Genomic DNA, 27212 nt, shown 5'->3' with positions numbered 1-27212 from the left:
TGTATTATTTTCTTATAAGTACCTTGAAGTCTGAAACTAAGTTTACCTCCAGGTGTAGACGCACCCTTTCTCTACCCCATCCTCCCCCTTTACTCTGCCCCACTAAGCAACCAATGGAGTAGAAGTAGTAAGTGCTCAATAAATATGTGAATGAAAAACCTTAAGTTCAAGGCATTTTGTATAGAATGTTTTAATTTTTATGGGTATATTTGGAGTCCTTTATTTAAGACCACAGTGCTGATGTCCACAATCTGTCACTACATAGTGCCTGGCGTGGTGGCTCATGCCTATAATCCCAGCACTTTGGGAGGCTGTGGCGGGCAGATCGCTTGAGTCCAGGAGTTCAAGACCAGCATGGCCAACATGGTGAAACCCCTACAAAAATAAAAAATTAGCCGGGCTTGGTGGCACGAACCTGTAGTCTCAGCTACTGGAAAGGCTGAGGTGGGAGGTCAAGGATTCAGCGAGCTGTGATCGTGCCACTGCATTGCAGCCTGGGCGACAGAGTGAGGCCCTGTCTCAAAAAATGAAATAAAATAAAGTAAAAAATAAAGAAAAATAACTACATAGCGAAAATAATCAGAAGAATGTTTAAGGTCTCCAGTGAAAGGACAACAGGCTTGTTGTGCTGTTCGAAAGCACGTGTTAGATGCGATTCACCCATGTTGTTGGTGTGTCACTGGGGGTTGTGACTGCAAGTTGTCCAGGTTCTTGGCATTGTGAACAAAGAATTGGACAAAACGCCCAGCAAAGCAAAGAAAGAACAAGGCAACGAAAGAACGAAAGCAGGGATTTACCGAAAACGAAAGTGCACTCCACAATGTGGGAGCGGACCGAGCAGAGCTCAAGGGCCCGGATATAGAATCTTCTTGGGTCCAAATACCCACTAGAAGTTTCCTATTGGCCATTTTATGCTCACCTCAAACCCGATTGGTTGCAAGAAGCAAGCAATCAAAGGCTAGGGTGAAATTACAAAGTTATACTTCTATGCAAACGGAGACTGGACACCCAATCAGTCTGATTGGTTGTGGACAGCAACCATTCAGAGGCTGGAGTTAAGGTTCAAACTTGGCAAAGCAAGCCTCCACCAGCAGTAAGTGATTTGTCGGCGACAGCCAATTTCCTATCTGCCCTGCGGAAAAGGTGGGGGGTTTGCAAAGGGAGTAGCCTTTGGTTCTTTTGTTACTTAGGCATGGAAAGTTAGGGTTTTCCTTTCAGTTTAGCTCTAGGAAGTCAGCGTGAGACAGCCTTAGGTTCCCTGCTTCCAGACTTATTCTCCTGCCTTAGGTACAGTCACTATCGTGATATTATCTATCGCTGTCAACACAACACCAATCCAAGCCCAACCGCAGCTCTCTCAGTGCCGCACCGCTTCGTGAGGGTCGATCCGCCGGGGAGACCTGCTCTCCTGCGCTCGGGACTAGACGCGACCTCGCGGGGCTGAGGCTCTGTCCCTTATTGGCTGGGTCAGGGGGCGTGGCGCGGCTTGACCAATCGCGGGCGGCGCGCTTAGGCACGTGTGTGGACAGGCCTGAGAATCAGAGAAGCCTTCTCGGGGGCTGCAAGAACCTGAGCTCAGCCTCCGCCCCAGCCAGGGAAGCGGCAGGGGAAAGCACCGGCTCCAGGCCAGCGTGGGCCGCTCTCTCGCTCGGTGCCCGCCGCCATGTGGGCCGCCCTGAGGTTAGCCCTGCGGCCGTGTGCCCGCGCCTCTCCCGCCGGGCTGCGCGCCTATCACGGGGACTCGGTGGCCTCGCTGGGCACCCAGCCGGACTTGGGCTCTGCCCTCTACCAGGTAGGCTGAGCGCCCCGGTGGCCTGGCCGCCGGTGCCAGGCTAGGAAGCAAGTGGAGGAGGGGCACGCTTCAACAACTGCTGCTCTCTTGTCCGGAGCCCCAGTTGATTCTGTGACGCGCGTGAAGTTTGAAGAAGAAAATCCTAACAGATACAAGAAAGTTTAGTTCACTTTTAGAGCTGGCACTGTACTTTGTGTCTTTGAAATCAGTGGTTCTTAAAGCCTGGTTTAGAATTGCTACCTGGGGAGCTCGCTGAATAGCTGCCTGAGCCCTACTCTGGACCTTGTGGGTGTCAGGTGGAGTCGCTGTGTTTATGTTGTTAGTGAACTCATTAGGGGACTTTTGGCAGCCAGCTTTGGGAACCACTGGCCTAGAGCAGCCCAACGAGGGGCGCTGTGCTTAGGAAATTTGAGTTTAAAAGTTGATTATGATGGCCGAGCCCAGTGGCTCACGCCTGTAATCCCAGCGCTTTGGGAGGCCCTGGCGGGTGGATTACCTGAGATCAGGAGTTCGAGAACAGCCTGGCCAACGTGGTGAAACCCCATCTCTACTAAGAATACAAAAATTAGCCGGGCATGGTGGCGCGCGCCTGTAATCCCAGCTACCTGGGAGGCTGAGGCAGGGGAATCGCTTGAACTTGGGAGGCGGAGGTTGCAGTGAGCTGAGATCGTGCCATTGCACTCCAGCCTTGGCAACAAGAGCGAACTCTGTCTCAAAAAAAAAAAAAAAAAGTTGGTTATGTTAATAGAAAATATCCCACAGTATCTTTGAGTGGCTTTTCTTGGAATTAGGAGGCATCATAAGGCCAAAAAGCTCAAAACTTGTGAAATATCAGAGCTGGAAAATTTCATTGTGTTCCCACGATTTCTAAGCCTATACAGATAACATCTAAATAGTGCAAACAACACACAATTGTTTGTCAGTCCAGAATGTTTAATTCAGAATTATTAAGTGGTTATTGTGGTCTAGGCACTATTTTAGATATTTGGTATGGATGCGTAGGAATGGAACTAATAATTTTGTAGGGAAGATGGACAAGAAAGCAGGTAACTGTGGTACAGTGTGAGAAGGGTTGTCTAAAGCTTGAGAAGGTGGTTACAGAAAGCTACCGATAGGAAGTAATGGGTGAGATGAATCTTGGGTAAGAGCTGGCCAAGTTCAGGGTGCAGGATGGAAGGTAAGACTGTATAAACCAAGAGAGTTACAAGAACATAGGTACTGAGTTATGAAAGTGTATATCTGGTGTGAGGACTTGAATTCCATGTCTAGGGCATGGAATTCATTGAATAGTGTCTGGTGATGGGATTGATTGATTATGGGGCCAGATAGAGGAGGATCTTCCATGCAAAAGCCACATTTAGATTCCATTTGGCAGGTTGTCCATTAAAATATTTAAGTAGATAAGTGGCATGATCCTATGGATATGGTAGAATCATCAGTGTGGTGGCAATGTGGAGGATGGATTGATGTAGGGAAAAGACTAGACCTAGGTGACAGTGGAGAGTTGAGTCTTGAGATGGAGTCAAAGTTAGAGTTGTATGTAGGAGGGGGGCATAGATACCTGAGGAGCAAAGATTATAGAGTTAATAACTGAGTGGAAGGGGAAAATGGATGACTTTGGAGTTTCCAACTGGGCAGAATATTTAGGTAGGTGGAACTGCCATTAATACAAAGAAGGCTTTGGTGATGGGTTTTGTATGAATCACCTTTTGCTAGGTTGCGCTTTGTGTAACAAACAATCAAAAAATCTCAGTAACTCACAACAGTAAATATTAGTCTCTCACTTGATTTTGTTTTGTTTCTTAATCTCTCACTTGTGTTGGTGGCCTTTGGTTAGCTGCTGCTGTGACTGTTCCACTGCAGGGTAGGTTCAGGTCTGCTCCATGTGTCTTCCCATTCCTGGACTGAGGCTGAAGAGCAGCCCTGAATTAAACATGCCCTTCTCATGGCCGAAGGCACAGGAGCAAGAGGCTGAACACAAATTGGATTTAAAATTCTTGCTGGCATGTGATGAAATTAATGTGTGCTCACATTAGACAAAGCAAGTCCATGAGGGTGGGGGAGAATGGGATGAATGATCCAGTTTAGCTGTGTTTCCTGATTACAAATAAAAGCAACTATAATAAGTAATAATAATGGCAGGAATTTTATAGTGTACCCATCATTTTTCTAAAGGCTTTATGTGGTTTTACTCATGTATTTATCATAATGATCCTGTGCAGTAGGCACAATTGTTATTTCTGTTTTATAGATGGGAAAACTGTGGTATATAGGGTCCAAGAAATTTGTCTGAGATAACACAGAGCCTGAATTTGAAGCCAGGTGGTCTGGCTCATAACTCTTGAGTCCAGGGTCTTAACTGTTGCTCTATAATGCTTCTCACTCACCCAGCTCTACCTAGGTGGGTTCTATGGTTGAAAAGATGGGGTGGGAAACTTGTCAGTGGCTCAGCTCCAATTCATTATGACTGTCAGGCACTAACCTCTGTGGTTGCTCAGCTTCACAAGAAAATTACTAGGTTGTAGAATGTTGTTTCGCAGGTGATTAAACACACACACACACACACACACACACACACACACACACATACCTGGCATCCTGAGAGATCAAGATTTGCCAAATGCAGTATCAGTAAGTAGGGAAACTGAAAGTTGAACTTTTGGTTTTGCCACTAAACTACACTGCCTCTTGGTTAGTGAGTCTCATCCTAAGGAGGCTAGGTTGGTTGGTTGACAAAGGATTGCCTGGGAGGTGAACTATAGCCAGTACTGGCTCTTCTGTGATTTAAGTCTGATGGACTGAGCTTGGCACAGATGTTGCCCAGTCTGTAGAGGCAAATGTCAGCTTCAGTGGGTCAGTGCTTTTCTTCTTTGACCCACTGGTTGCTTAAAAGTACGTTGTTTAATTTCCATATATTTGTGAATTTTCCAGTCATCCTTCTGCCATTGATTTCTAGTTTCATTCCATTGTGATTGAAAGGATACTTTTGGGCCAGGCATGGCGGCTCACGCCTGTAATCCTAGCGCTTTGGGAGGCCGAGGCTGGTGGATCACCTGAGGTCAGGAGTTCTAGACCAGCCTGGCCAACATGGTGAAACCTGTCTCCACTAAAAATAAAAAAATTACCTGGGCATGGTGGCGCACGCCTGTAATCCCAGCTACTTGGGAGTGTGAGGCAGGAGAGTCGCTTGAACCCGGGAGGCGGAGGTTGCAGTGAGCTGAGACTGTGCTACTGCACTCCAGCCTGGGCGACAGGGCCAGACTCCGTCTCAAAAAAAAAAAAAAAGGATACTTTGTATGATTTCAGTCTTTTAAAATTTATTAAGATTTGTTTTGTGGCCTGACATGTAGTCTATCTTGGAGAATGTTGCCTGTGCACTTGAGAAAAGTTACATACTTTTTTCTGCTGTTGTAGGGTGACAAGTTCTGTATATATGTGTTAGCTCCAACTGGTTCTTTCCCTAATACCATGCTGCTTCCTTGTTTTTTATTTTCTGGATTTTGCAGAGCAAGAGAATGTAGCAGAAATCATGACCCTCAGAGCTCTTGGAGCTGTAGAAAATAGGAAATAATGGAGATATACTGTAAACTGAATATTCATCTAAGTTTGAACAGTTAGGAAGTTGCTTAGTGTTCTGTCAAACAGAAGGAACTAAATAACTAGAGATGCTAATCACATGGGGAGCAAAATGTATTAGTGGGCCAAGTCTGAATTTCAAAGATAATTAGCTAGTTAAGTATTGTTCTAAAGTAATATGCTGACCAAACAAAATTTAAAAATACAGAAGGGTGAGAAGTTAGTCCCTCTACCTCTTTTCTACTTCTCACTGTCAATATTTCCTTGTGTATTACTTAATTTGTGTATATATGCCAGCATAGAGTTTTGTTCTGTTTTTTTTTTTTTTTTTTTTTTTGAGATGGAGTTTTGCTCTTGTTGCCCAGGCTGGAGGGCAATGATGCAATCTTGGCTCACTGCAACCTCCGCCTCCCGGGTTCAAGGGATTCTCCTGCCTCAGCCTCCCGAGTAGCTGGGATTACAGGCAAGCACCACCTTGCCTGGCTAATTTTGTATTTTTAGTAGAGACGAGTTTTCTCCATGTTGGTCAGGCTGGTCTCGAACTCCCGACCGTAGGTGATCTGCCCGCCTCGGCCTCCCAAAGTGCTGAGATTACAGGCGTGAGCCACCACGGCCGGCCGAGTTTTGTTCTTTTTACTAATTTATTTATTTATTTGAAACAGTCTTGCTCTGTCGCCCAGGCTGGAGTACAATGGCACGATCCTAGTTCACTGCAGCTTCAAACTCCTGGGCTCAAGAGATCCTTCCACCTTAGTTGGTCAAGTCGCTGGGACACACCACCATGCCCAGATAATTTTTAAATTTTTATTCTTTTTGTAAAGATGGAAGTCTCCCTATGTTACTCAGGCTGGTCTCAAACTCCTGGGCTTAAGCGATGCTCCTGCCTCCGCCTTCCAAAGCTCTGGGATAACAGACATAAGCCACCACACCCAGCCTGTTCTTTTTAAAACATAAAATAGGATCCTTGGCCAGGTGCGGTGGCTCATGCCTGTAATCCCAGCACTTTGGGAGGCCGAGATGGGCAAATCACTTGAGGTAAGGAGTTTGAGATCAGCCTGGCCAACATGGCGAAACCCGGTCTCTATTAAAAATACAATAATTAGCTGGGCATGGTGGCACACACCTGTAGTCCCAGCTACTTAGGAGGCTGAGGCAGGAGAATCGCTTGATCTCGGGAGGCGGAGGTTGCAGTGAGCCGAGATTGCACCATTGCACTCCAGCCTGGGCAACAAAGGGAGACTCTGTCCCCAAAAATAAAAATACAAAATTAAAAATAAAAATAGGATCCTTTTTCTCCCTCTGGGATTTGTTTTTAAGTGTACTTTGTCAGTAAGCAAGCATTGGTTGGAATCTCAGATAGTGACTGATGGGACAGGAAAAATAAGATGGTATTCTAACCTTCAAAAAGCTTATATTCCTTAAAATAGGAAAACAAATAGAGATCAGTTTAAGTTCAGAACGTGTTTAAGGAAGAAAGATGTTAAATTGAGTGGGAGTGGCCAGAAGTAGAGTTGAAGATGAGATAAAACATGAATTAAGCTTACAGAGGAGTAAGATATGGAGAGATGGACAAGTGGGGTGGTGAAGAAGAGCTTGAACAAGACAGGCAGGGGTGAATCTTTTCCATACGATCCAGTGGCCCAGCGTGGCTGCCACAGATGGGGTGGCCCAGTGTGGTGGCCACACAGAGTTGGCACAGACCACTGGTTTTTTTTTTTTTTTGACCTTTATTTTGGTAAAAAGGAATTGCTTTCTAATATTTCTCTCCCCTGTCTCCTCTATTTCTGTTTTAGGAGAACTACAAGCAGATGAAAGCACTAGTAAATCAGCTCCATGAACGAGTGGAGCATATAAAACTAGGTAAACACAGCATTTATTCCACAGCTTATGCCTTTACTTAAGATGTCCTAAAATAGTTATTGCTTTTAGGAAAAATACTGGAATTAAGCTTTTGATTTTTTTTTTTTTTTTTTTTGAGATGGAGTCTTGCTCTCTTGCCCAGGCTGGAGTGCAGTGGCGCCATCTCGGCTCACTGCAACCTCCGCCTCCTGGATTCAAGCCATTCTCCTGCCTCAGCCTCCCAAGTTGTTGGGATTACAGGTGCCTGCCTCCATGCCTGTCTAATTTTTGTATTTTTTAAATAGAGACAAGGTTTCACCATGTTGGCCAGGCTGGTCTTGAACTACTGATGTCAAGTGATCCATCTGCCTTGGCCTCCCAAAGTGCTGCAATTATAGGCGTGAGCCACTACTCCTGGCTGAGCTTTTGACTCTTAAGACTATGCATTTGTTGGTATGCAGGCATTTAATTTTATTTTTCCTATTACTTGGCCAGTTTTTCTCTTCATAGAGTACTACCACTTTTGGGGGGAAAAGTAAAGATTCAAATTCATAAATTTTATGAATAAATAATTTATTTTTAATTTTTATTAATTTTTTTTTTAAGAGACGGGTTCTTGCTCTATTGCCAGGCTGGACTGAACCCCTGGCTCAAGCGATCCTCTCATCTTGGCCTCCCAAAGTGCTGGGATTACAGGTATGAGCCACCACACCTGGCCAGTGATTTCTTAGTAGGCATTTAATATTTCCTCCCTAAGTGCTGAATCTCAGATGGAAAGCATTCTTCATATTTGATAGACTGTTTCAGATAACTTTTATCAACAAGTATATAATACTTAAAATTGTATATAATACTTTTAATGTAAAATTTTACATTTAGCGTAGAGTAGTTTAAATACTGGATCTCAGGAGTATAAAAATAGTGAAGAAGACTGGATATGGAAAGTATGGTCTAGAATTGCTTATTTACTAGTTTATTTAGAGACAGGGTCTCCTCACTCTGTTGCTCGGGCTGGACTCGAAGTCGGGAGCTCAATTGATCTTCTTGCCTCAGCCTCCCAAGTAGCTGAGACTATACCTGTGCCCCTGTACGCAGCTATGGAATTCATACTTTTGAAGCCATTTTAGATCAAGGTGTTGTCTCCAGAAAAAGAATTCAAACTCTTGCTGAAATGAAAGTGTTTTGTTAGGGGTGATAACTCAATTGTTATGCCCATTTTGAGAGTTTGATTTGGTGAACTCACTGTCCCCCTTAGACATTAAGATGGTGGGTTTTGGGGCCAGGCACAGTGGCTCACGCCTGTAATCCCAGCACTTTGGGAGGCCGAGGTGGGCGGATCACATGAAGTCAGGAGTTCGAGACCAGACTGAGCAACATGGTGAAACCCTGTCTACTAAAAATACAAAATTAGCTGGGTGTGGTGGCGCATGCTTGTAATCCCACCTACTCGGGAGGCTGAGGCAGGAGAATTGTTTGAACCTGGGAGGCGGAGGTTGCAGTGAGCCAAGATGGTGCCATTGCACTCTAGCCTGGGTAACAGAGCGAAATTCCGTCTCAAAAAAAAAAAAAAAAAAAAAAAAAAGAGGTGGGTTTGACTCAATGGAGGGGTGAGGAGTCCTGTGGCATCAGGTGCCTGCTGGGGATGGTGGATGCTGAGGAACCGTGGTGCAGGCTGGTGGCCACAGGAGGGTAGAGGACTGAGCCGGACTCCCTGGGGAAGGAGGTAGGGAGAAGGGGGAAAGGACAAACTTGGCTGTCACAGCTTTGCCAAGAATTAAATGTCAGGGGAGCTTAATTATGTGCTCTGTGAGCCTGCATCAAGGATAACCCTCTTTCTGGTTCTTCCTAATAAAACCAGAATTCACCAGCTGCTCCAAATTGTAAGGCCCCACTCTAGACAGAATTGCTAAAGAGCGATGTTGTCTTAAGTCTCTTTTTTTTTTTTTTACTGAGACGGAGTCTTGCTCTGTCACTCAGGCTGGGGTGTAGTGGCGCGATCTCAGTTCACTACAACCTTGGCCCCCCGGGTTCAAGCGATTCTCCTGCCTCAGCCTCCCGAATAGCTGGGACTACAGGCATACACCACCACACCCAGCTAATTTTTCGTATTTTTAGTAGAGATGGGGTTTCACCATGTTGTCCAGGCTGGTCTCAAACTCCTGGCCTCAAGTGATCCGCCCACCTCAGCCTCCCAAAGTGCTGGGATTACAGGCATGACCCACCTGTCACTTTGGGAGGTCAAGGCAGAAGAATTGCATGAAGCCAGGTGTTTGAAACCAGCCTGGGCAACAGAGTGAGACCTCATCACAAAAATTTAGCTGGAGTGGTGGCACATGCCTGTAGTCCCAGCTGCTGGGAAGCCTGAGGTGAGAGGATCACTTGAATTTAGGAGTTCAAGGCTGTAGTGAGCCATGTTGTTGGCACCACTGCACTCCAGCCTGGGTGACAGAGTAAGATCTTGTCTCAAAAAAAAAAAAAAAAAAAGGTCCTACTTGGAAGATCGTTTGAGATTATTTTCTTGCCTAAATAAACAAAGAAATAGCTTTCTGAAATAGCTGAACATTTCATTAGACAAAGACTCTATTAAGATGAAATTCTTGGGCACCAATAAAAATAAACTAATGTTTTAATTATTAAAGGTACAATTTGATACTTCTGTTCTTGCTCCATTACCTTGGTTTGCCGAGAGTGGGTTATAGATATTCCCAAGAATACTCCAGTGGGCTCTTCAGTTATAATTTTCTTTGTCTGTCATGATGTGAGCAATGTTGAGAAGCACTGAAGACAATCTCTGAGTCAAGGAAGGGGACTTTTAAATTGCTAAAGTGTTCAACTCACCCAGTTGCAAGCCTAAAAAGTTACGGATCACTAATGTCATCTTTAGGTAAATTTACTGCACTTATCATGGAAGTAATTTCTAAAATTTTATTTTTACCTGGTACAAATGAAGATAGGAATTTTCCAGATCTATCATAGCATGTATTTAATAAATGTGGTGGAGATGAGGCAATATTTGCAATATGTGAGCTGCAGAGAAAATACTCTGTAATTTATGTAACTACTAGTGAATTCAGAACATAGACTCTAGGATATACTCTAAAATCAGGGATAGATTGATTTTTTTTTAATACCAGTTTTTACATTTACTTCAGAAAATTGGCAACTTGTAAGTTGAGTGAATGATTATTAGCCTTTTCTCAGAGGATATGTTGAACTTTTAAAAAGTGCTATATTTTGGATTAAGTATTATGTTTTTCTGGCATTGAGACCTTTTTATCGTGTCAATCTAATCTAATCTAATCTAATCACATTTCTATCATAGGAGGTGGTGAGAAAGCCCGAGCACTTCACATATCAAGAGGAAAACTATTGCCCAGAGAAAGAATTGACAATCTCATAGACCCAGGGTGCGTACATAGCCAAGTACTGACTCAAAGTGTTCTCTGTTCCATAGTACTTTATTAGACAGTCTTGTAAATCAGTTATTTTGAATTCTAGTTCTCATCGTAAGATTCAGGAACATGTGTTTATTGAGAGCCTACTATGTGTCAAGCACTATGTGTTGACATGTTTATTGAGAGCCTACTATTGGTCAGGTACTAGTGATATATCAGTGACCAAAACAGACACAGATCTTTGCTCTACTAGAGTTTACATCATAGCAAAGGGAGACAGAAAGCAACAGTAAAGACTGTTAACTTCTGGCTGGGTGTGGTGGCTCACTCCTGTAATCCCAGCACTTTGGGAGGCCGAGGTGGGCGGATCATGAAGTCAGGAGATCGAGACCATCTGGCTAACATGGTGAAAACCCGTCTCTACTAAAAATACAAAAAATTAGCTGGGCATGGTGGCATGTGCTTGTAGTCCCAGCTACTCGGGAGGCTGAGGCAGGAGAGTCGCTTGAACCCCAGAGGCAGAGGTTGCAGTGAGACGAGATTGTGCCACTGCACTCCAGCCTGGGTGACAGAGCGAGACTCTGTCTCAAAAAAAAAAAAAAAAAAAGATTGTAAATTCTGTAGTGTGTTAGTAAGTGACAAATGTCATGAGAAAAAGAAAAGGTGGCCCAGGGTAAAGGAGAGGAAGATACAGGGCAAGTTGCAGTTTTAAGAGGTGGTGCCAAGGTAGGCCGCATTGAGAAGGTGATGTCTGAGCAAAGATTTAAAGGAGGAGAGAGAGAGAGAGAGCCTTGTAACTCTCTGGGGAAAGAGTGTTTCAGGCAGAGGGAATGGCCAGTGCAAAGGCCCTGAGGTGGGAGTGTGCCAGATAATGCTGGTATGCTCAAGGGGCAGCCAGGAGGCTGGGGTGGTTGTGGTGGAGGGAGTGAGGGGAGAGGAGTAGGAGATGGGTCAGATCCTGTATGGCCTTGTGGGTTATCATAAAGGTTTTGGTTTTCACCATGGAAGAAATGGGGAGCTATTGTAGGGTTTTGAACAGGAGATGATTATGATCTGACATAGCTTAAAAGAGTGCTTCTGGCTGCTGTGTTGTGAGTAGATGGAGCAGCAAGGGTGGAAGCCCTGTGACCAGGTAGAGGGCGATTGCAAGGATTTGAGGGAGACGTGATGGGGACTCAGCATAGGGTAGTAGTAGTGGTGGTGGCAGGAGTGCAGCGTTCTGGATGTATTGTGAAGACAGAGCCAACCCAACAGGATTTCCTGAAGGATTGGATATGGAGTGTAAGGGGGAGAGAGGGGTAAGTGAAAACTCCCAAAGTATTTTTTCTCCTGACACGTGCACACACATCCAACCTGGAGACAGCACTGTTAACACCTAGTATATTATCCTTCTAGGCCATTTGTATGCATATATATATACCAGACACCTACATTTTTTAAAAATGCAAATGAAATCGTACTAAATTTGCTGTTTTGTAGCCAACTCTCTTTTTTCCCTCCTAATGTATCTTGACCATGTGAGTAAGTGAGAGGCAGACTAGTGGTTAAGAGCCTGGCCCCTGGGGCAAGATTGCTTATGAAGCTCCCGGCTCTGCCCCTTACTTACTGTGTAACCTTAGACAAGTGACTTGATCTCTGTGTGTTTCAGTTTCCTCATCAGTAAACGAGGGTCACAATAAGATCCACCTCAGAAGGTGGTTCTAAGGAGGACATGAGTGAGTGTTTCTTTTGAGACGGAGTCTCATTCTGTCACCAGGCTGGAGTGCAGTGGCGCGATCTCTGTTCACTTAACCTCCGCCTCCTGGGTTCAAGCGATTCTCCTGCCTCAGCCTCCCGAGTAGCTGGATTACAGGTGTGCACCACCATGCCCAGCTAATTTTTGTATTTTTAGTAGAGACGGGGTTTCACCATGTTGGCCAGGATGGTCTCAATCTCTTGACCTCGTGATCTGCCCACCTTGGCCTCCCAAAGTGCCGGGATTACAGGCATGAGCCACCACACCAGGCGATAAGTGAGTGTTTCTAAAGCCCTTAGAAGAGAGCCTGGTACTTGGAAAGGATTTTTATTTTAATTAATTAATTAATTAATTATTTTTTGAGATGGAGTTTTGCCCTGTTGCCCAGGCTGGGGTGCAGTGGCATGATCTCAGCTCACTGAAACCTCTGCCTTCCGGATTCAGGTGATTCTCCTGCCTCAGCCTCCCGAGTAGCTGGGATTATAGGCACGTGCCACCACACCTGGCTAATTTTTTTTTTTTTTTTTGTATTTTTAGTAGAGATGGGTTTTCACCATGTTATCCAGGCTGGTCTCAAACTCCTGACCTCACGTGATCTACCTGTCTCAGCCTCCCAAAGTGCTGAGATTACAGGCATGAGCCACCGTGCCTGGCCATTAGTTGTTTTTTGAGACAGGGTCTCATTCCGTTGCCCAGGCTGGAGTGCAGTAGCACAGTCACAGTTCTCTGCAGCCTTGGCCTCCTGGGCTCAAGTGATTCTTCCACCTCAGCCTCCCAAGTAGCTGGGACCACAGGCATGTGCCATCATGCCCAGCTGTGTTAAAAATTTTTTTTTTTTGTAAAGATGGGATTTCCCCATGTTGCTCAGGCTGGTCTCAAACTCCTGGGCTCAAGCAGTCCACCCACATGAGCCCCACAAAGTGCTAGGACTACAGGCATGAGCCACCCCACCTACCTCCAAAAGTTTTTAAGAGATGGGGTCTTGGCTGGGCGTGGTGGCTCATGCCTGTAATCCCAGCACTTTGTGAGGCCGAGGTGGGCAGATAACCTTCAGGTAAGGAGTTTGAGACCAGCCTGGCCAACATGGTGAAACCCCGTCTCTACTAAAAATACAAAAAATTAGCTGGTTGTGGTGGCGCATGCCTGTAATCCCACTTACTCGGGAGGCTGAGGCAGGAGAATCGCTTGAACTCAGGAGGTGGAGCTTGCAGTGAGCTGAGATCGCGCCACTGCACTCCAGCCTGGGTGACAGGGCAAGACTCCATCTCAAAAAACAACAACAACAACAAAAAAGAGATGGGGTCTCACTATGTTGTCCTGGCTGGCCTCCAACTCTTGGGCTCAAACAGTCCTCTTGTCTCAGCCTCCTGAATAACTGGGATTACAGACTTAAGCCACCACACCCATTTTAGATTTTTAAAAATAGATTTTATATACAGCATGTGTATTTGAAATATTGTCCCATTGAGGAAAAATCTTTTCCTTTTCCATGTGTAACTGTTTAAATGTGTAGTTTTTAATGACATTAATTCAAACAACATCCTTTCTTCACTTTAGGTCTCCATTTCTGGAATTATCCCAGTTTGCAGGTTACCAGTTATATGACAATGAGGAGGTGCCAGGAGGTGGCATTATTACAGGCATTGGAAGAGTATCAGGGTGAGTATTCTACTTGTGCTTCATAATGTGGGTTGAGAAGAAGACTTTGATGAGGCACAGGCATCCAGCACTCACTTTGCATATTAGCATGCGATTTGTATGCTATTTATATTATGTAGGACTGGCTGGGTGTGGTGGCTCATGCCTGTAATCCCAGCACTTTGGGAGGCTGAGGTGGGTGGATCACCTGAGGTCAGGAGTTTGAGATCAGGCTGGCCAATGTGGTGAAACCCTGTCTCTACTAAAAATAAAAAAATAAGCCGGCATGGTGGCACACGCCTGTAGTCCCAGCTACTTGGGAGGCTGAGGCAGGAGAATCGCTTGAACCTGGGAGGCAGAGGTTGCAGTGAGCTGAGATGGAGCCACTGCACTCCATCCTGGTGACAGAGCAAGACTCCGTCTCAAAAAAAAAAAACAAAAAGATGTCTTTCCATGGAGACAAGGGCAAGGAAGGAGACCAGTCTTTATCTTTTAACTAGAGATGCTCTAGTATTGGATATTATGGCTGAAAAAAATTCAGTCATTTAATAGGTATAAAGTAGCACTTAATTATAAATTCTTTCTTTTTTCCTTTTTTTTTTTTTTAGAGATGGTGTCTCGCTCTGTTCCCTAGGCTAATCTCGAACTTCTGGGCTCAAACGATGTTGAATATAGGCTAGCACATCATTATAATTTTTTTTTTTTTTGAGTTGGGGTCTTACTCTGTTGCCCAGGCTGGAGTGCAGTGACATGATCATAGCTTACTGTAGCCTCAAACTCCTGGCATCAAATGATCTTCCTGCCTTGGCCTCCCAAAGTGCTGGGATTACAAGCATGAGCCACTGCTCTGGCCTTTATTATAATTCAAATTGACCTTTCTTACGTAAAAATTGTTGAACGGTTTATATCATCACTACTCTTTCTCTGACAAATGACAGATGAGCTGGATTTGCTCAAATTAAGCAAAAAAGAGGATATATTGATTCTCTTATCTGGTGAGTCTGGGCATGGCTGGATCTGGGAGCTCAAATGGTCTTAGGTATTATTAGGTCCCAGGCTGTTTTCTACTCCTGGCCCTGACTTGCTGTGTGTCAGCTTTGTTTCTAGGCAGCCTCTCTAAATCCAGAGGCAGCGATGGTCATAGGCAGTTCCTGGTTTATATTCTATAAGTTTAGCAGCTGCAGTGGAAGGCAAGATCCGCTTAGGCTTAGAGCCTGTCCCATTGCCAAGCCTCAGTGGGAACTCTGGGTAGAAAGACCTGGTCCCTGTGCCCCCCTTTAAGGCAGGCTCTGGGGTCAGTCCTACTTGAGCCACCTGGATTAAAGATAAGAGGCAGTTTCTGAAAGAAGGTTTAGTTTTGTTGCCAAAATAATAGATGCTGGGTAGGCAAAACCAATAGAAATGCAATCTAGTATTTTTGTGGGCCAATTTGATTTCTCATCCTGTAACAAGTCTGTGACCTTTAATAGACAAGCAGATATGGCTATGTCCCTTGTCCATGGTCACATAACTAACAAGTTGGCAGAGCCAGAATTTCAGTCTAACTTTGTCTGACTTCACAGCCTGGCCTCTTTCCAGTACCAGAGCTTCTTAAACTTTCTAGCGTAGCACCCCCAGTGGTAGGAAGTATGAGCACACACTCTGCAGTGTGAGGTTATGGCCCAGCAACCTATGAGAAGCCTACATTTCCTTTGAAGTCTAGTTCGTTTAATGTTAAATCATTAAAAGTTTGCATTCTACTCTATAAAATGTTCATTGCAGTGCAGAAAAAGGTTTTATATGACCTAGGGAATAAAATTGATGCTCAAAGAAGAGTCCTGTTTGTCTTGTGGCGAGCCCTGCTGGCCACATATCCTAGTATGAGAAGCTCAACACTACCCTGTGCTGGGTGTTCAGTTGCCGTTCTCTATTTTCAGCAGGGATTTAATGACTCACTCTTTAGAGTTGTAGGCAGCATAAAGTGTGGTAACACAAACATCAGAAACATAAAGAAAATTGAATTTTGTAAAGAGCACACTGTTGTCATCTCAGATTTCAAGGGTACCTCTGACCTTAAGGTTTCCTGCCAGTGCTGTGCAGTTTCCCCAGCCAGCCGTGGTTGTTGGCCGCCCTGCTCTTTGTGACTCATACCCAATAAACTGGTTTTGGTGAGAAAGGGCACTGTTGATGACTCAGGATACCTTTCATGTGTTTTTAGTATATTAAAGTTTGCATTCATTCTGACTTCACTTAAGATGAACGTTATATTTTAGACTACTTTTAGTTTTGTAGAAAACCATGGGGCTGTAATGTTGAAGAACAAGAATACAAAAAATAAATCTTAGTACTAAAGGTCAGTTTTCATTTTTGCAAAATACCCTCCTAAAAGGAGACTTTGAAGGTTTATTATGAGGGAATTCTTTTCCCTTGAGACTTGGATTTTTTTTTTTCATTATTATTTTCATCTTGTTAGGACCTTTTCATTCAAAGAACCATTATGACACAAGGCTTAGGTTGTTAGTTTTTTATTACTAATCTAGGACTGATGACTTTTCAAAAACCAAGTGTGAGTTTATAAACTTGTTAAAAGTAATTGTTTTGTATTATATAAATTAATATGTGAACTGTGATTAAAGTTTGCATTTATATCCTAAGACTGCTGTCTGCTAATGGATGTTAATAGTGATACGTACTAGAAGTTGAAGGTCGTATTGGGGTATCTTGTAATGAGTGTAATTAGTTTTGAAGAAATCTCTTAAATTCTCTCTCCAATGAAATTTCTGCCTTTCAGAGTAGAATGCATGATTATTGCCAATGATGCCACCGTCAAAGGAGGTGCCTACTACCCAGTGACTGTGAAAAAACAATTACGGGCCCAAGAAATTGCCATGCAAAACAGGCTCCCCTGCATCTACTTAGGCAAGTCACAAGAGTGGTAAAATAAACTATTATTAGCTGGTAAAATGCAAGATAGTTTGGAAGGCTGTATGTATTACATTTGGGATGGGTATTTTATAAACCTGTTGATTTCTGCCGTAATTATAAAGAAACACAGGTTCTTTGCTGAAAACTCTGGGGGAAAGTAAACAAGAACTATTCATAGTACTAGTGCATAATACTCATACATTTTGACGCATGCCAGTTGTGTTGTGTGGTTTTTTTTGTTCTCTAGATCCTGTTTTTCTTTTAACTTTATGGATCATACTATGAAAAAAGTAGTAGCAAATATTTATATATCTCTTGAGTGCCAGGTACTGACTTAAATGTGCAAGTATTATATAATTTGAGCAGATGTAATTTAAAGTAAATTTAATTTCCAGTGAAAGTAAACTTATATTTGAAATTAAAACACATTTAAATCAAAGAACCTGAAAGCAAAGCAGTTTAAAATGGGCCTTTCCTCTGGGCGCGGTGGCTCACGCCTGTAATCCCAGCACTTTGGGAGGCCGAGGCAGGCGGATCACGAGGTCAGGAGATGGAGACCATCCTGGCTAACACAATGAAACCTCATCTCTACTAAAAAAAAAATACAAAAAATTAGCCGGGCGTGGTGGCAGGCAGCTGTAGTCCCAGCTACTTGGGAGGCTGAGGCAGGAGAATGGTGTGAACCTGGGAGGCGGAGCTTGCAGTGAGCCGAAATCGTGCCACTGTACTCCAGCCTGGGCGACAGAGAGAGACTCTGTCTCAAAAAAAAAAAAAAAAAAAAAGGGCCTTTCCTGATACTGGGTTAGTGTGGTAAAATTCCAACATATGTTGTTCATGTATGCAGGTATTTGAACGGGTACTGATGTAGAGGTATTTTTTGTTTTGTGTTTTTCTGTGAAGTTGAATTTACCTGATTAACTCACAATACGAACTGCTCTGCACATAGAGAAAACAGCAAATGAGGCCCAGCTGCTTGCAGGTGCTGTGCCGGTCTTTATAGGGGATACAGTGAGGAGGATTTTGTTGTCTCTGTCTTCAGCGAGCTCATAATGAATTGGACACAGCATATAATGTGCAACCAACAAAAGACTTAATGGTTGCAGATTCTGAACTAAGTGCTTTCTATGCATTTTTCAAGTCATCCTAATATATGATATGGCTCCTTTTTTTATCTTCATTTCATGGGTAAGGAAACCGGGGCATAGGATGGCTAGGAAACACACCTATAATCACACAGCTGTGAAGTCATGAGCTCTGCTTTGAACGCAACTGACCTGTGTACCCACCACTCCAATCTGCAATGAAAACAGTATCAGAAGCCAATATGTATAAATTATTATATGAATTCTGTGGATGGCTTTTGTATTGGTTTAGAAGAAGGAAAGATACTTTTCCACCTTAACTCTTTAAGAACTTATGATGTTTCTGGGGCTTTAGCTGGTCCTCAAAGGAGAGAAGGTTCTAAACATTTCGAGGAGAATTTTGCACAGAGGTAGGAAAGCCTGATGGGTTTGGGGCAATGAATCCTTTTGGCTGCATTGGGGGTTTGGAGAACGAGGCTCTATAACAGTTTAGAAAGACAGGGCAAGTTTTTTGTGAATGTGATTAAGAACTGATGCTGTCATTGATACAAGTTTCCCTCTGCGTAGCACATTTAGTTCATAGAGATGCTTATGTTTCTCATTTTCCTTGTCTTCAGTTGATTCGGGAGGAGCATACTTACCTCGACAAGCAGATGTGTTTCCAGATCGAGACCACTTTGGCCGTACATTCTATAATCAGGCAATTATGTCTTCTAAAAATATTGCACAGGTAATTTCTCATGAATGAAGTGTACACTGGTGCTTTTTACTCCAAGTATCTTTACGAATTAGGTACTCTGGGATGGCTTGAAAGTAAAACAGAATTTAACACAAAATCTAATCTTTTTTTTTTTTTTTTAATACTTTAGGTTTTAGGGTACATGTGCACATTGTGCAGGTTAGTTACATACGTATACATGTGCCATGCTGGTGCGCTGCACCCACTAAATCGTCATCTAGCATTAGGTGTATCTCCCAATGCTATCCCTCCCCCCTCCCCCCACCCCACCACAGTCCCCAGAGTGTGATATTCCCCTTCCTGTGTCCATGTGATCTCATTGTTCAATTCCCACCTATGAGTGAGAATATGCGGTGTTTGGTTTTTTGTTCTTGCGATAGTTTACTGAGAATGATGGTTTCCAATTTCATCCATGTCCCTACAAAGGACATGAACTCATCATTTTTTATGGCTGCATAGTATTCCATGGTGTGTATGTGCCACATTTTCTTAATCCAGTCTATCATTGTTGGACATTTGGGTTGGTTCCAAGTCTTTGCTATTGTGAATAATGCCGCAATAAACATACGTGTGCATGTGTCTTTATAGCAGCATGATTTATAGTCCTTTGGGTATATACCCAGTAATGGGATGGCTGGGTCAAATGGTATTTCCAGTTCTAGATCCCTGAGGAATCGCCACACTGACTTCCACAATGGTCGAACTAGTTTACAGTCCCACCAACAGTGTAAAAGTGTTCCTATTTCTCCACATCCTCTCCAGCACCTGTTGTTTCCTGACTTTTTAATGATTGCCATTCTAACTGGTGTGAGATGGTATCTCATTGTGGTTTTGATTTGCATTTCTCTGATGGCCAGTGATGATGAGCATTTTTTCACATGTTTTTTGGCTGCATAAATGTCTTCTTTTGAGAAGTGTCTGTTCATGTCCTTCGCCCACTTTTTGATGGGGTTGTTTGTTTTTTTCTTGTAAATTTGTTTGAGTTCATTGTAGATTCTGGATATTAGCCCTTTGTCAGATGAGTAGGTTGCGAAAATTTTCTCCCATGTTGTAGGTTGCCTGTTCACTGTGATGGTAGTTTCTTTTGCTGTGCAGAAGCTCTTTAGTTTAATTAGATCCCGTTTGTCAATTTTGGCTTTTGTTGCCATTGCTTTTGGTGTTTTAGACATGAAGTCCTTGCCCATGCCTATGTCCTGAATGGTAATCCTAGGTTTTCTTCTAGGGTTTTTATGGTTTTAGGTCTAACGTTTAAGTCTTTAATCCATCTTGAATTGATTTTTGTATAAGGTGTAAGGAAGGGATCCAGTTTCAGCTTTCTACATATGGCTAGCCGGTTTTCCCAGCACCATTTATTAAATAGGGAATCCTTTCCCCATTGCTTGTTTTTCTCAGGTTTGTCAAAGATCAGATAGTTGTAGATATACGGCGTTATTTCTGAGGGCTCTGTTCTGGACTGATCTATATCTCTGTTTTGGTACCAGTACCATGCTGTTTTGGTTACTGCAGCCTTGTAGTACAGTTTGAAGTCAGGTAGTGTGATGCCTCCAGCTTTGTTCTTTTGGCTTAGGATTGCCTTGGCGATGTGGGCTCTTTTTTGGTTCCATATGAACTTTAAAGTAGTTTTTTCCAATTCTGTGAAGAAAGTCATTGGTAGCTTGATGGGGATGGCATTGAATCTGTAAATTATCTTGGGCAGTATGGCCATTTTCACGATATTGATTCTTCCTACCCATGAGCATGGAATGTTCTTCCATTTGTTTGTATCCTCTTTTATTTCCTTGAGCAGTGGTTTGTAGTTCTCCTTGAAGAGGTCCTTCACATCCCTTGTAAGTTGGATTCCTAGGTATTTTATTCTCTTTGAAGCAATTGTGAATGGGAGTTCACTCATGATTTGGCTCTCTGTTTGTCTGTTGTTGGTATTTAAGAATGCTTGTGATTTTTGTACATTGATTTTGTATCCTGAGACTTTGCTGAAGTTGCTTATCAGCTTGAGGAGATTTTGGGCTGAGACAATGGGGTTTTCTAGATATACAATCATGTCATCTGCAAACAGGGACAATTTGACTTCCTCTTTTCCTAATTGAATACCCTTTATTTCCTTCTCCTGCCTAATTGCCCTGGCCAGAACTTCTAACACTATGTTGAATAGGAGTGGTGAGAGAGGGCATCCCTGTCTTGTGCCAGTTTTCAAAGGGAATACTTCCAGTTTTTGCCCATTCAGTATGATGTTGGCTGTGGGTTTGTCATAGATAGCTCTTATTATTTTGAAATACGTCCCATCAATACCTAATTTATTGAGAGTTTTTAGCATGAAGGGTTGTTGAATTTTGTTAAAGGCTTTTTCTGCATCTATTGAGATAATCATGTGGTTTTTGTCTTTGGCTCTGTTTATATGCTGGATTACATTTACTGATTTGCATATATTGAACCAGTCTTGCATCCCAGGGATGAAGCCCTCTTGGTCATGGTGGATAAGCTTTTTGATGTGCTGCTGGATTCGTTTTGCCAGTATTTTATTGAGGATTTTTGCATCAATGTTCATCAAGGATATTGGTCTAAAATTCTCTTTTTTGGTTGTGTCTCTGCCCGGCTTTGGTATCAGAATGATGCTGGCCTCATAAAATGAGTTATGGAGGATTCCCTCTTTTTCTACTGATTGGAATAGTTTCAGAAGGAATGGTACCAGTTCCTCCTTGTACCTCTGGTAGAATTCGGCTGTGAATCCGTCTGGTCCTGGACTCTTTTTGGTTGGTAAACTATTGATTATTGCCACAATTTCAGCTCCTGTTATTGGTCTATTCAGAGATTCAACTTCTTCCTGGTTTAGTCTTGGGAGAGTGTATGTGTCGAGGAATTTATCCATTTCTTCTAGATTTTCTAGTTTATTTGCCTAGAGGTGTTTGTAGTATTCTCTGATGGTAGTTTGTATTTCTGTGGGATCGGTGGTGATATCCCCTTTATCATTTTTTATTGTGTCTATTTGATTCTTCTCTCTTTTTTTCTTTATTAGTCTTGCTAGCGGTCTATTTTGTTGATCCTTTCAAAAAACCAGTTCCTGGATTCATTAATTTTTTGAAGGGTTTTTTGTGTCTCTATTTCCTTCAGTTCTTCTCTGATTTTAGTTATTTCTTGCCTTCTGCTAGCTTTTCAATGTGTTTGCTCTTGCTTTTCTAGTTCTTTTAATTGTGATGTTAGGGTGTCAATTTTGGATCTTTCCTGCTTTCTCTTGTGGACATTTAGTGCTATAAATTTCCCTCTACCCACTGTTTGAATGCGTCCCAGAGATTCTGGTATGTTGTGTCTTTGTTCTTGTTGGTTTCAAAGACCATCTTTATTTCTGCCTTCATTTCGTTATGTACCCAGTAGTCATTCAGGAGCAGGTTGTTCAGTTTCCATGTAGTTGAGCGGTTTTGAGTGAGATTCTTAATCCTGAGTTCTAGTTTGATTGCACTGTGGTCTGAGAGATAGTTTATTATAATCTCTGTTCTTTTACATTTGCTGAGGAGAGTTTTACTTCCAAGTATGTGGTCAATTTTGGAATAGGTGTGGTGTGGTGCTGAAAAAAATGTATATTCTGTTGATTTGGGGTGGAGAGTTCTGTAGATGTCTATTAGGTCCGCTTGGTGCAGAGCTGAGTTCAATTCCTGGGTATCCTTGTTGACTTTCTGTCTCGTTGATCTGTCTAATGTTGACAGTGGGGTGTTAAAGTCTCCCATTATTAATGTGTGGGAGTCTAAGTCTCTTTGTAGGTCACTCAGGACTTGCTTTATGAATCTGGGTGCTCCTGTATTGGGTGCATATATATTTAGGGTAGTTAGCTCTTCTTGTTGAATTGATCCCTATACCATGATGTAATGGCCTTCTTTGTCTCTTTTGATCTTTGTTGGTTTAAAGTCTGTTTTATCAGCGAGTAGGATTGCAACCCCTGCCTTTTTTTGTTTTCCATTTGCTTGGTAGATCTTCCTCCATCCTTTTATTTTGAGCCTATGTGTGTCTCTGCACGTGAGATGGGTTTCCTGAATACAGCACACTGATGGGTCTTGACTCTTTATCCAATTTGCCAGTCTGTGTCTTTTAATTGGAGAATTTAGTCCATTTACATTTAAAGTTAATATTGTTATGTGTGAATTTGATCCTGTCATTATGATGTTAGCTGGTGATTTTGCTTGTTAGTTGATGCAGTTTCTTCCTAGTCTTGATGGTCTTTACATTTTGGCATGATTTTGCAGTGGCTGGTACCGGTTGTTCGTTTCCATGTTTAGCGCTTCGTTTTTTAGGGCAGGCCTGGTGGTGACAGAATCTCTCAGCATTTGCTTGTCTGTAAAGTATTTTATTTCTCCTTCACTTATGAAGCTTAGTTTGGCTGGATATGAAATTCTGGCTTGAAAATTCTTTTCTTTAAGAATGTTGAATATTGGCCCCCACTCTCTTCTGGCTTGTAGGGTTTCTGCCGAGAGATCCGCTGTTAGTCTGATGGGCTTCCCTTTGAGGGTAACCCGACCTTTCTCTCTGGCTGCCCTTAACATTTTTTCCTTCATTTCAACTTTGATGAATCTGACAATTATGTGTCTTGGAGTTGCTCTTCTCAAGGAGTATCTTTGTGGCGTTCTCTGTATTTCCTGAATCTGAGCGTTGGCCTGCCTTGCTAGATTGGGGAAGTTCTCCTGGATAATATCTTGCAGAGTGTGTTCCAATTTGGTTCCATTCTCCCTGTCACTTTCAGGTACACCAATCAGACGTAGATTTGGTCTTTTCACATAGTCCCATATTTCTTCGAGGCTTTGCTAATTTCTTTTTATTCTTTTGTCTCTAAACTTCCCTTCTCGCTTCATTTCATTCATTTCATCTTCCATTGCTGATACCCTTTCTTCCAGTTGATCGCATCGGCTCCTGAGGCTTCTGCATTCTTCACGTAGTTCTCGGGCCTTGGTTTTCAGCTCCATCAGCTCCTTTAAGCACTTCTCTGTATTGGTTATTCTAGTTATACATTCTTCTAAATTTTTTTCGAAGTTTTCAACTTCTTTGCCTTTGGTTTGAATGTCCTCCCGTAGCTCAGAGTAATTTGATCGTCTGAAGCCTTCTTCTCTCAGCTCATCAAAGTCATTCTCCATCCAGCTTTGTTCCATTGCTGGTGAGGAACTGCGTTCCTTTGGAGGAGGAGAGGCGCTCTGCGTTTTAGAGTTTCCAGTTTTTATGTTCTGTTTTTTCCCCATCTTTGTGGTTTTATCTACTTTTGGTCTTTGATGATAGTGATGTACAGATGGGTTTTCGGTGTGGATGTCCTTTCTGTTTGTTAGTTTTCCTTCTAACAGACAGGACCCTCAGCTGCAGTTCTGTTGGAATACCCTGCCGTGTGAGGTGTCAGTGTGCCCCTGCTGGGGGGTGCCTCCCAGTTAGGCTGCTCGGGGGTCAGGGGTCAGGGACCCACTTGAGGAGGCAGTCTGCCCGTTCTCAGATCTCCAGCTGCGTGCTGGGAGAACCACTGCTCTCTTCAAAGCTGTCAGACAGGGACATTTAAGTCTGCAGAGGTTACTGCTGTCTTTTTGTTTGTCTGTGCCCTGCCCCCAGAGGGGAGCCTACAGAGGCAGGCAGGCCTCCTTGAGCTGTGGTGGGCTCCACCCAGTTCGAGCTTCCCAGCTGCTTTGTTTACCTAATCAAGCCTGGGCAATGGCGGGCGCCCCTCCCCCAGCCTTGCTGCCACCTTGCAGTTTGATCTCAGACTGCTGTGCTAGCAATCAGCGAGATTCCGTGGGCGTAGGACCCTCCGAGCCAGGTGCGGGATATAATCTCGTGGTGCGCCATTTTTTAAGCTGGTCCGAAAAGCGCAATATTCGGGTGGGAGTGACCCGATTTTCCAGGTCCGTCCGTCACCCCTTTCTTTGACTCGGAAAGGGAACTCCCTGACCCCTTGCGCTTCCCAAGTGAGGCAATGCCTCGCCCTGCTTCGGCTCGCGCACGGTGCACTGCACCCACTGTCCTGCGCCCAGTGTCTGGCACTCCCTAGTGAGATGAACCCGGTACCTCAGATGGAAATGCAGAAATCACCCGTGTTCTGCGTCGCTCACGCTGGGAGCTGTAGACCTGAGCTGTTCCTATTCGGCCATCTTGGCTCCTCCCCAAAATCTAGTCTTTTTCCACAGAGAGTATCTAAAGGTTGTCTCCAATTAGAGCTTTTTATTAACTATAGGAATACTCCTATATTGTAATAAGATTATTAAAACAGGTTTTAGGCCAGGCGCGGTGGCTCACGCCTGGAATCCCAGCACTTTGGGAGGCCGAGGTGGGGGGATCACGAGGTCAGGAGATCGAGACTATCCTGGCTAACACGGTGAAACCCCGTCTCTATTAAAAACACAAAAAATTAGCTGGGCGTGGTGGCACGTGCCTGTAGTCCCAGCAACTTGGGAGACTGAGGCAGGAGAAATGCTTGAACCTGAGAGGCAGAGGTTGCAGTGAGCTGAGATCGTGCCACTGCACTCCAGCCTGGCGACGAAGTGAGACTCCGTCTCAAACAAACAAAGAACAGGTTTTTAAAAGGAAAACAGGGTTTAAAAAGAAAGGGCTCCAGTAATTCCTTTTTTAGGGCTATACCCTAGGGAAACTCTGATATATGTATGAAGAGATACTTAGAAGAATAGTTCATGGCCAGGCACCGTGACTTGTGCCTGAAATCCCAGCACTTTGGGAGGCTGAAGTGAGAGGATCACTTGAGGCCAGGAGTGAGAGACCAGCCTGGGCAACATAGGGAGACCCCGTCTCTACAAAAAAATAAAAAATTAGCCGAGTGTGGTGTGGCACATGCCTATGGTTCCAGCTTTCAGGAGGCTGAGGGAGGAGGATCACTTGAGCCTGGGAGTTTGAGGCTACAGCGAGCTGTGGTTGCACCACTGCACTCCAGCCTGAGAAACAGAATGAGACCCTGTCTCAAAAAAGAAAAAGAAAAGAAAAGTTCATTATAGCATTGTTTGTTAGAGCAAAAGTTAGAGAATAACCTAACTGTTCATTAATGGGAGATTAATAATACAGTTTTTGTCTGTTAAAAGGAATGAACTAAAATTGCATCTGTCAATATAAGTCTCAAAAAGTAGATTGAGTAAAAAAAATAGTAGAATCAATATATGGCTAGTTACTATGTATGTAAAGGTTAAATACATCAAATCCTACTGTATATTATTTGTGTATAAACATGCACGTGGGAGCGATACACTCAGCTTTAGAACAGTGGTTGCCTCTGAGGTGGGAAGGAAGAGACAGGGATGAGGTAGGAGGTAGATAGGCGCTTCAACTATATCTCAAATACTTTATTCCTTTTTTTTTCTTTTTTTTTTTTTTTGAGATGGAGTCTTGCTCTGTTGCCCAGGCTGGAGTGCAGTGGTGCTACCTCGGCTCACTGCAAGCTTTGCCTCCCGGGTTCACGCTATTCTCCTGCCTCAGCCTCCTGAGTAGCTGGGACTACAGGTGCCCACCACCATGCCCGGCTAATTTTTTGTATTTTTAGTAGAGACAGGGTTTCACCACATTAGCCAGGATGGTCTCGATCTCCTGACCTCGTGATCTGCCGACCTCGTGATCCGCCCGCCTCGGCCTCCCAAAGTGCTGGGATAACAGGCATGAGCCACCGCGCCTGGTCAAATACTTTATTCCTTAAAAAAATGATCTGAAGTAAATTTTGCTTAATGTCAAGATTTATTAAGACTAGGTATTAGGCTAATGGATGTTTGTTATTCTGTAATTTTTTTTGCATGGTTGGAATATTTATAATACAGATGCTGCTATTGTGTTTTCATTTCTTTTTTGGATTTCTTAAGTTTATAATATTTTTATTAATATTCTGATTATACTTGCAATTATTATATATCTTTTTGATTTTTCTATCAACATAGTTGGTTGTAATTGTTTATGGTATATTTTACTGTTACACAGTGACCTTGCCTACCTATATGCTTTATGTATCTAAATAGAAACTTCGGCTTTGCTTACTTTTGCACAGATGGCCGTTGCATTATCTATATGAAATTCGTATTGTGGTCTCCATTTAATCTCGTATTATATTTTTTTCTTTTAGAGAAACAGGATCTTGCTATGTTGGCCAGGCTGGTCTCAAACTCTTGGCCTCAAGGATCCTTCTGCCTTAGCCTCCCAATGTGCTGGGATTACAGGCCTGAGCCAACATGCTGGGCCTGGTGTTACAATTTTTATAGCTTACCTTTTATTAGTTTCCTAGGGCTGTTGTAACAAATTATCACAAATTGAGTGGCTTAAAGCAACAGCAATTTGTGTATTTATTTAGAGATGAATGTCTTGGTATGTTGCTCCAGCTGGTCTTGAACTCCTGGCCTCAGATCATCCTCCTACCTTTGCCTTGTGAGTAGCTGGGATTATAGGTGTGAGCCACAATGCTTGGCTAACAGAAATTTATTCTGTGAAGTTCTGGAAGCCATAACTCTGCAGTCAAGGCAGCAGCGGGGCTGTGCTTCCAGGGGACATTCTGTTCCTTTCCTAGCTTCTTCCA

At 43.3% G+C, this 27212-nt stretch overlaps 1 protein-coding gene across 4 annotated transcripts in view; it reads left to right on the top strand.

The window, feature by feature from the left end:
* Positions 1 to 1472: 1472 nt before the first annotated feature.
* Positions 1473 to 27212, top strand: part of MCCC2 (methylcrotonyl-CoA carboxylase subunit 2) — a 75122-nt gene continuing 49382 nt past the window's right edge. The window contains exons 1-6 of one of the 4 annotated variants that reach the window (XM_063604207.1): positions 1473 to 1792; positions 7162 to 7228; positions 10530 to 10614; positions 13895 to 13996; positions 16746 to 16873; positions 18579 to 18691. In XM_063604207.1, coding sequence (XP_063460277.1) covers positions 1664 to 1792; positions 7162 to 7228; positions 10530 to 10614; positions 13895 to 13996; positions 16746 to 16873; positions 18579 to 18691 — 624 coding nt within the window. In that variant the 5' untranslated portion in view covers positions 1473 to 1663. The remainder of the gene's footprint in view (positions 1793 to 7161; positions 7229 to 10529; positions 10615 to 13894; positions 13997 to 16745; positions 16874 to 18578; positions 18692 to 27212) is intronic. The other 3 variants (XM_034959975.3, XM_008966577.5, XM_003813976.5) reach the window with 3 other exon arrangements.

This window comes from Pan paniscus, chromosome 4, assembly GCF_029289425.2.
Source record: "Pan paniscus chromosome 4, NHGRI_mPanPan1-v2.0_pri, whole genome shotgun sequence".
Taxonomy (NCBI): domain Eukaryota; kingdom Metazoa; phylum Chordata; class Mammalia; order Primates; family Hominidae; genus Pan; species Pan paniscus.
This window is presented reverse-complemented; position numbering and strand designations above follow the sequence as displayed.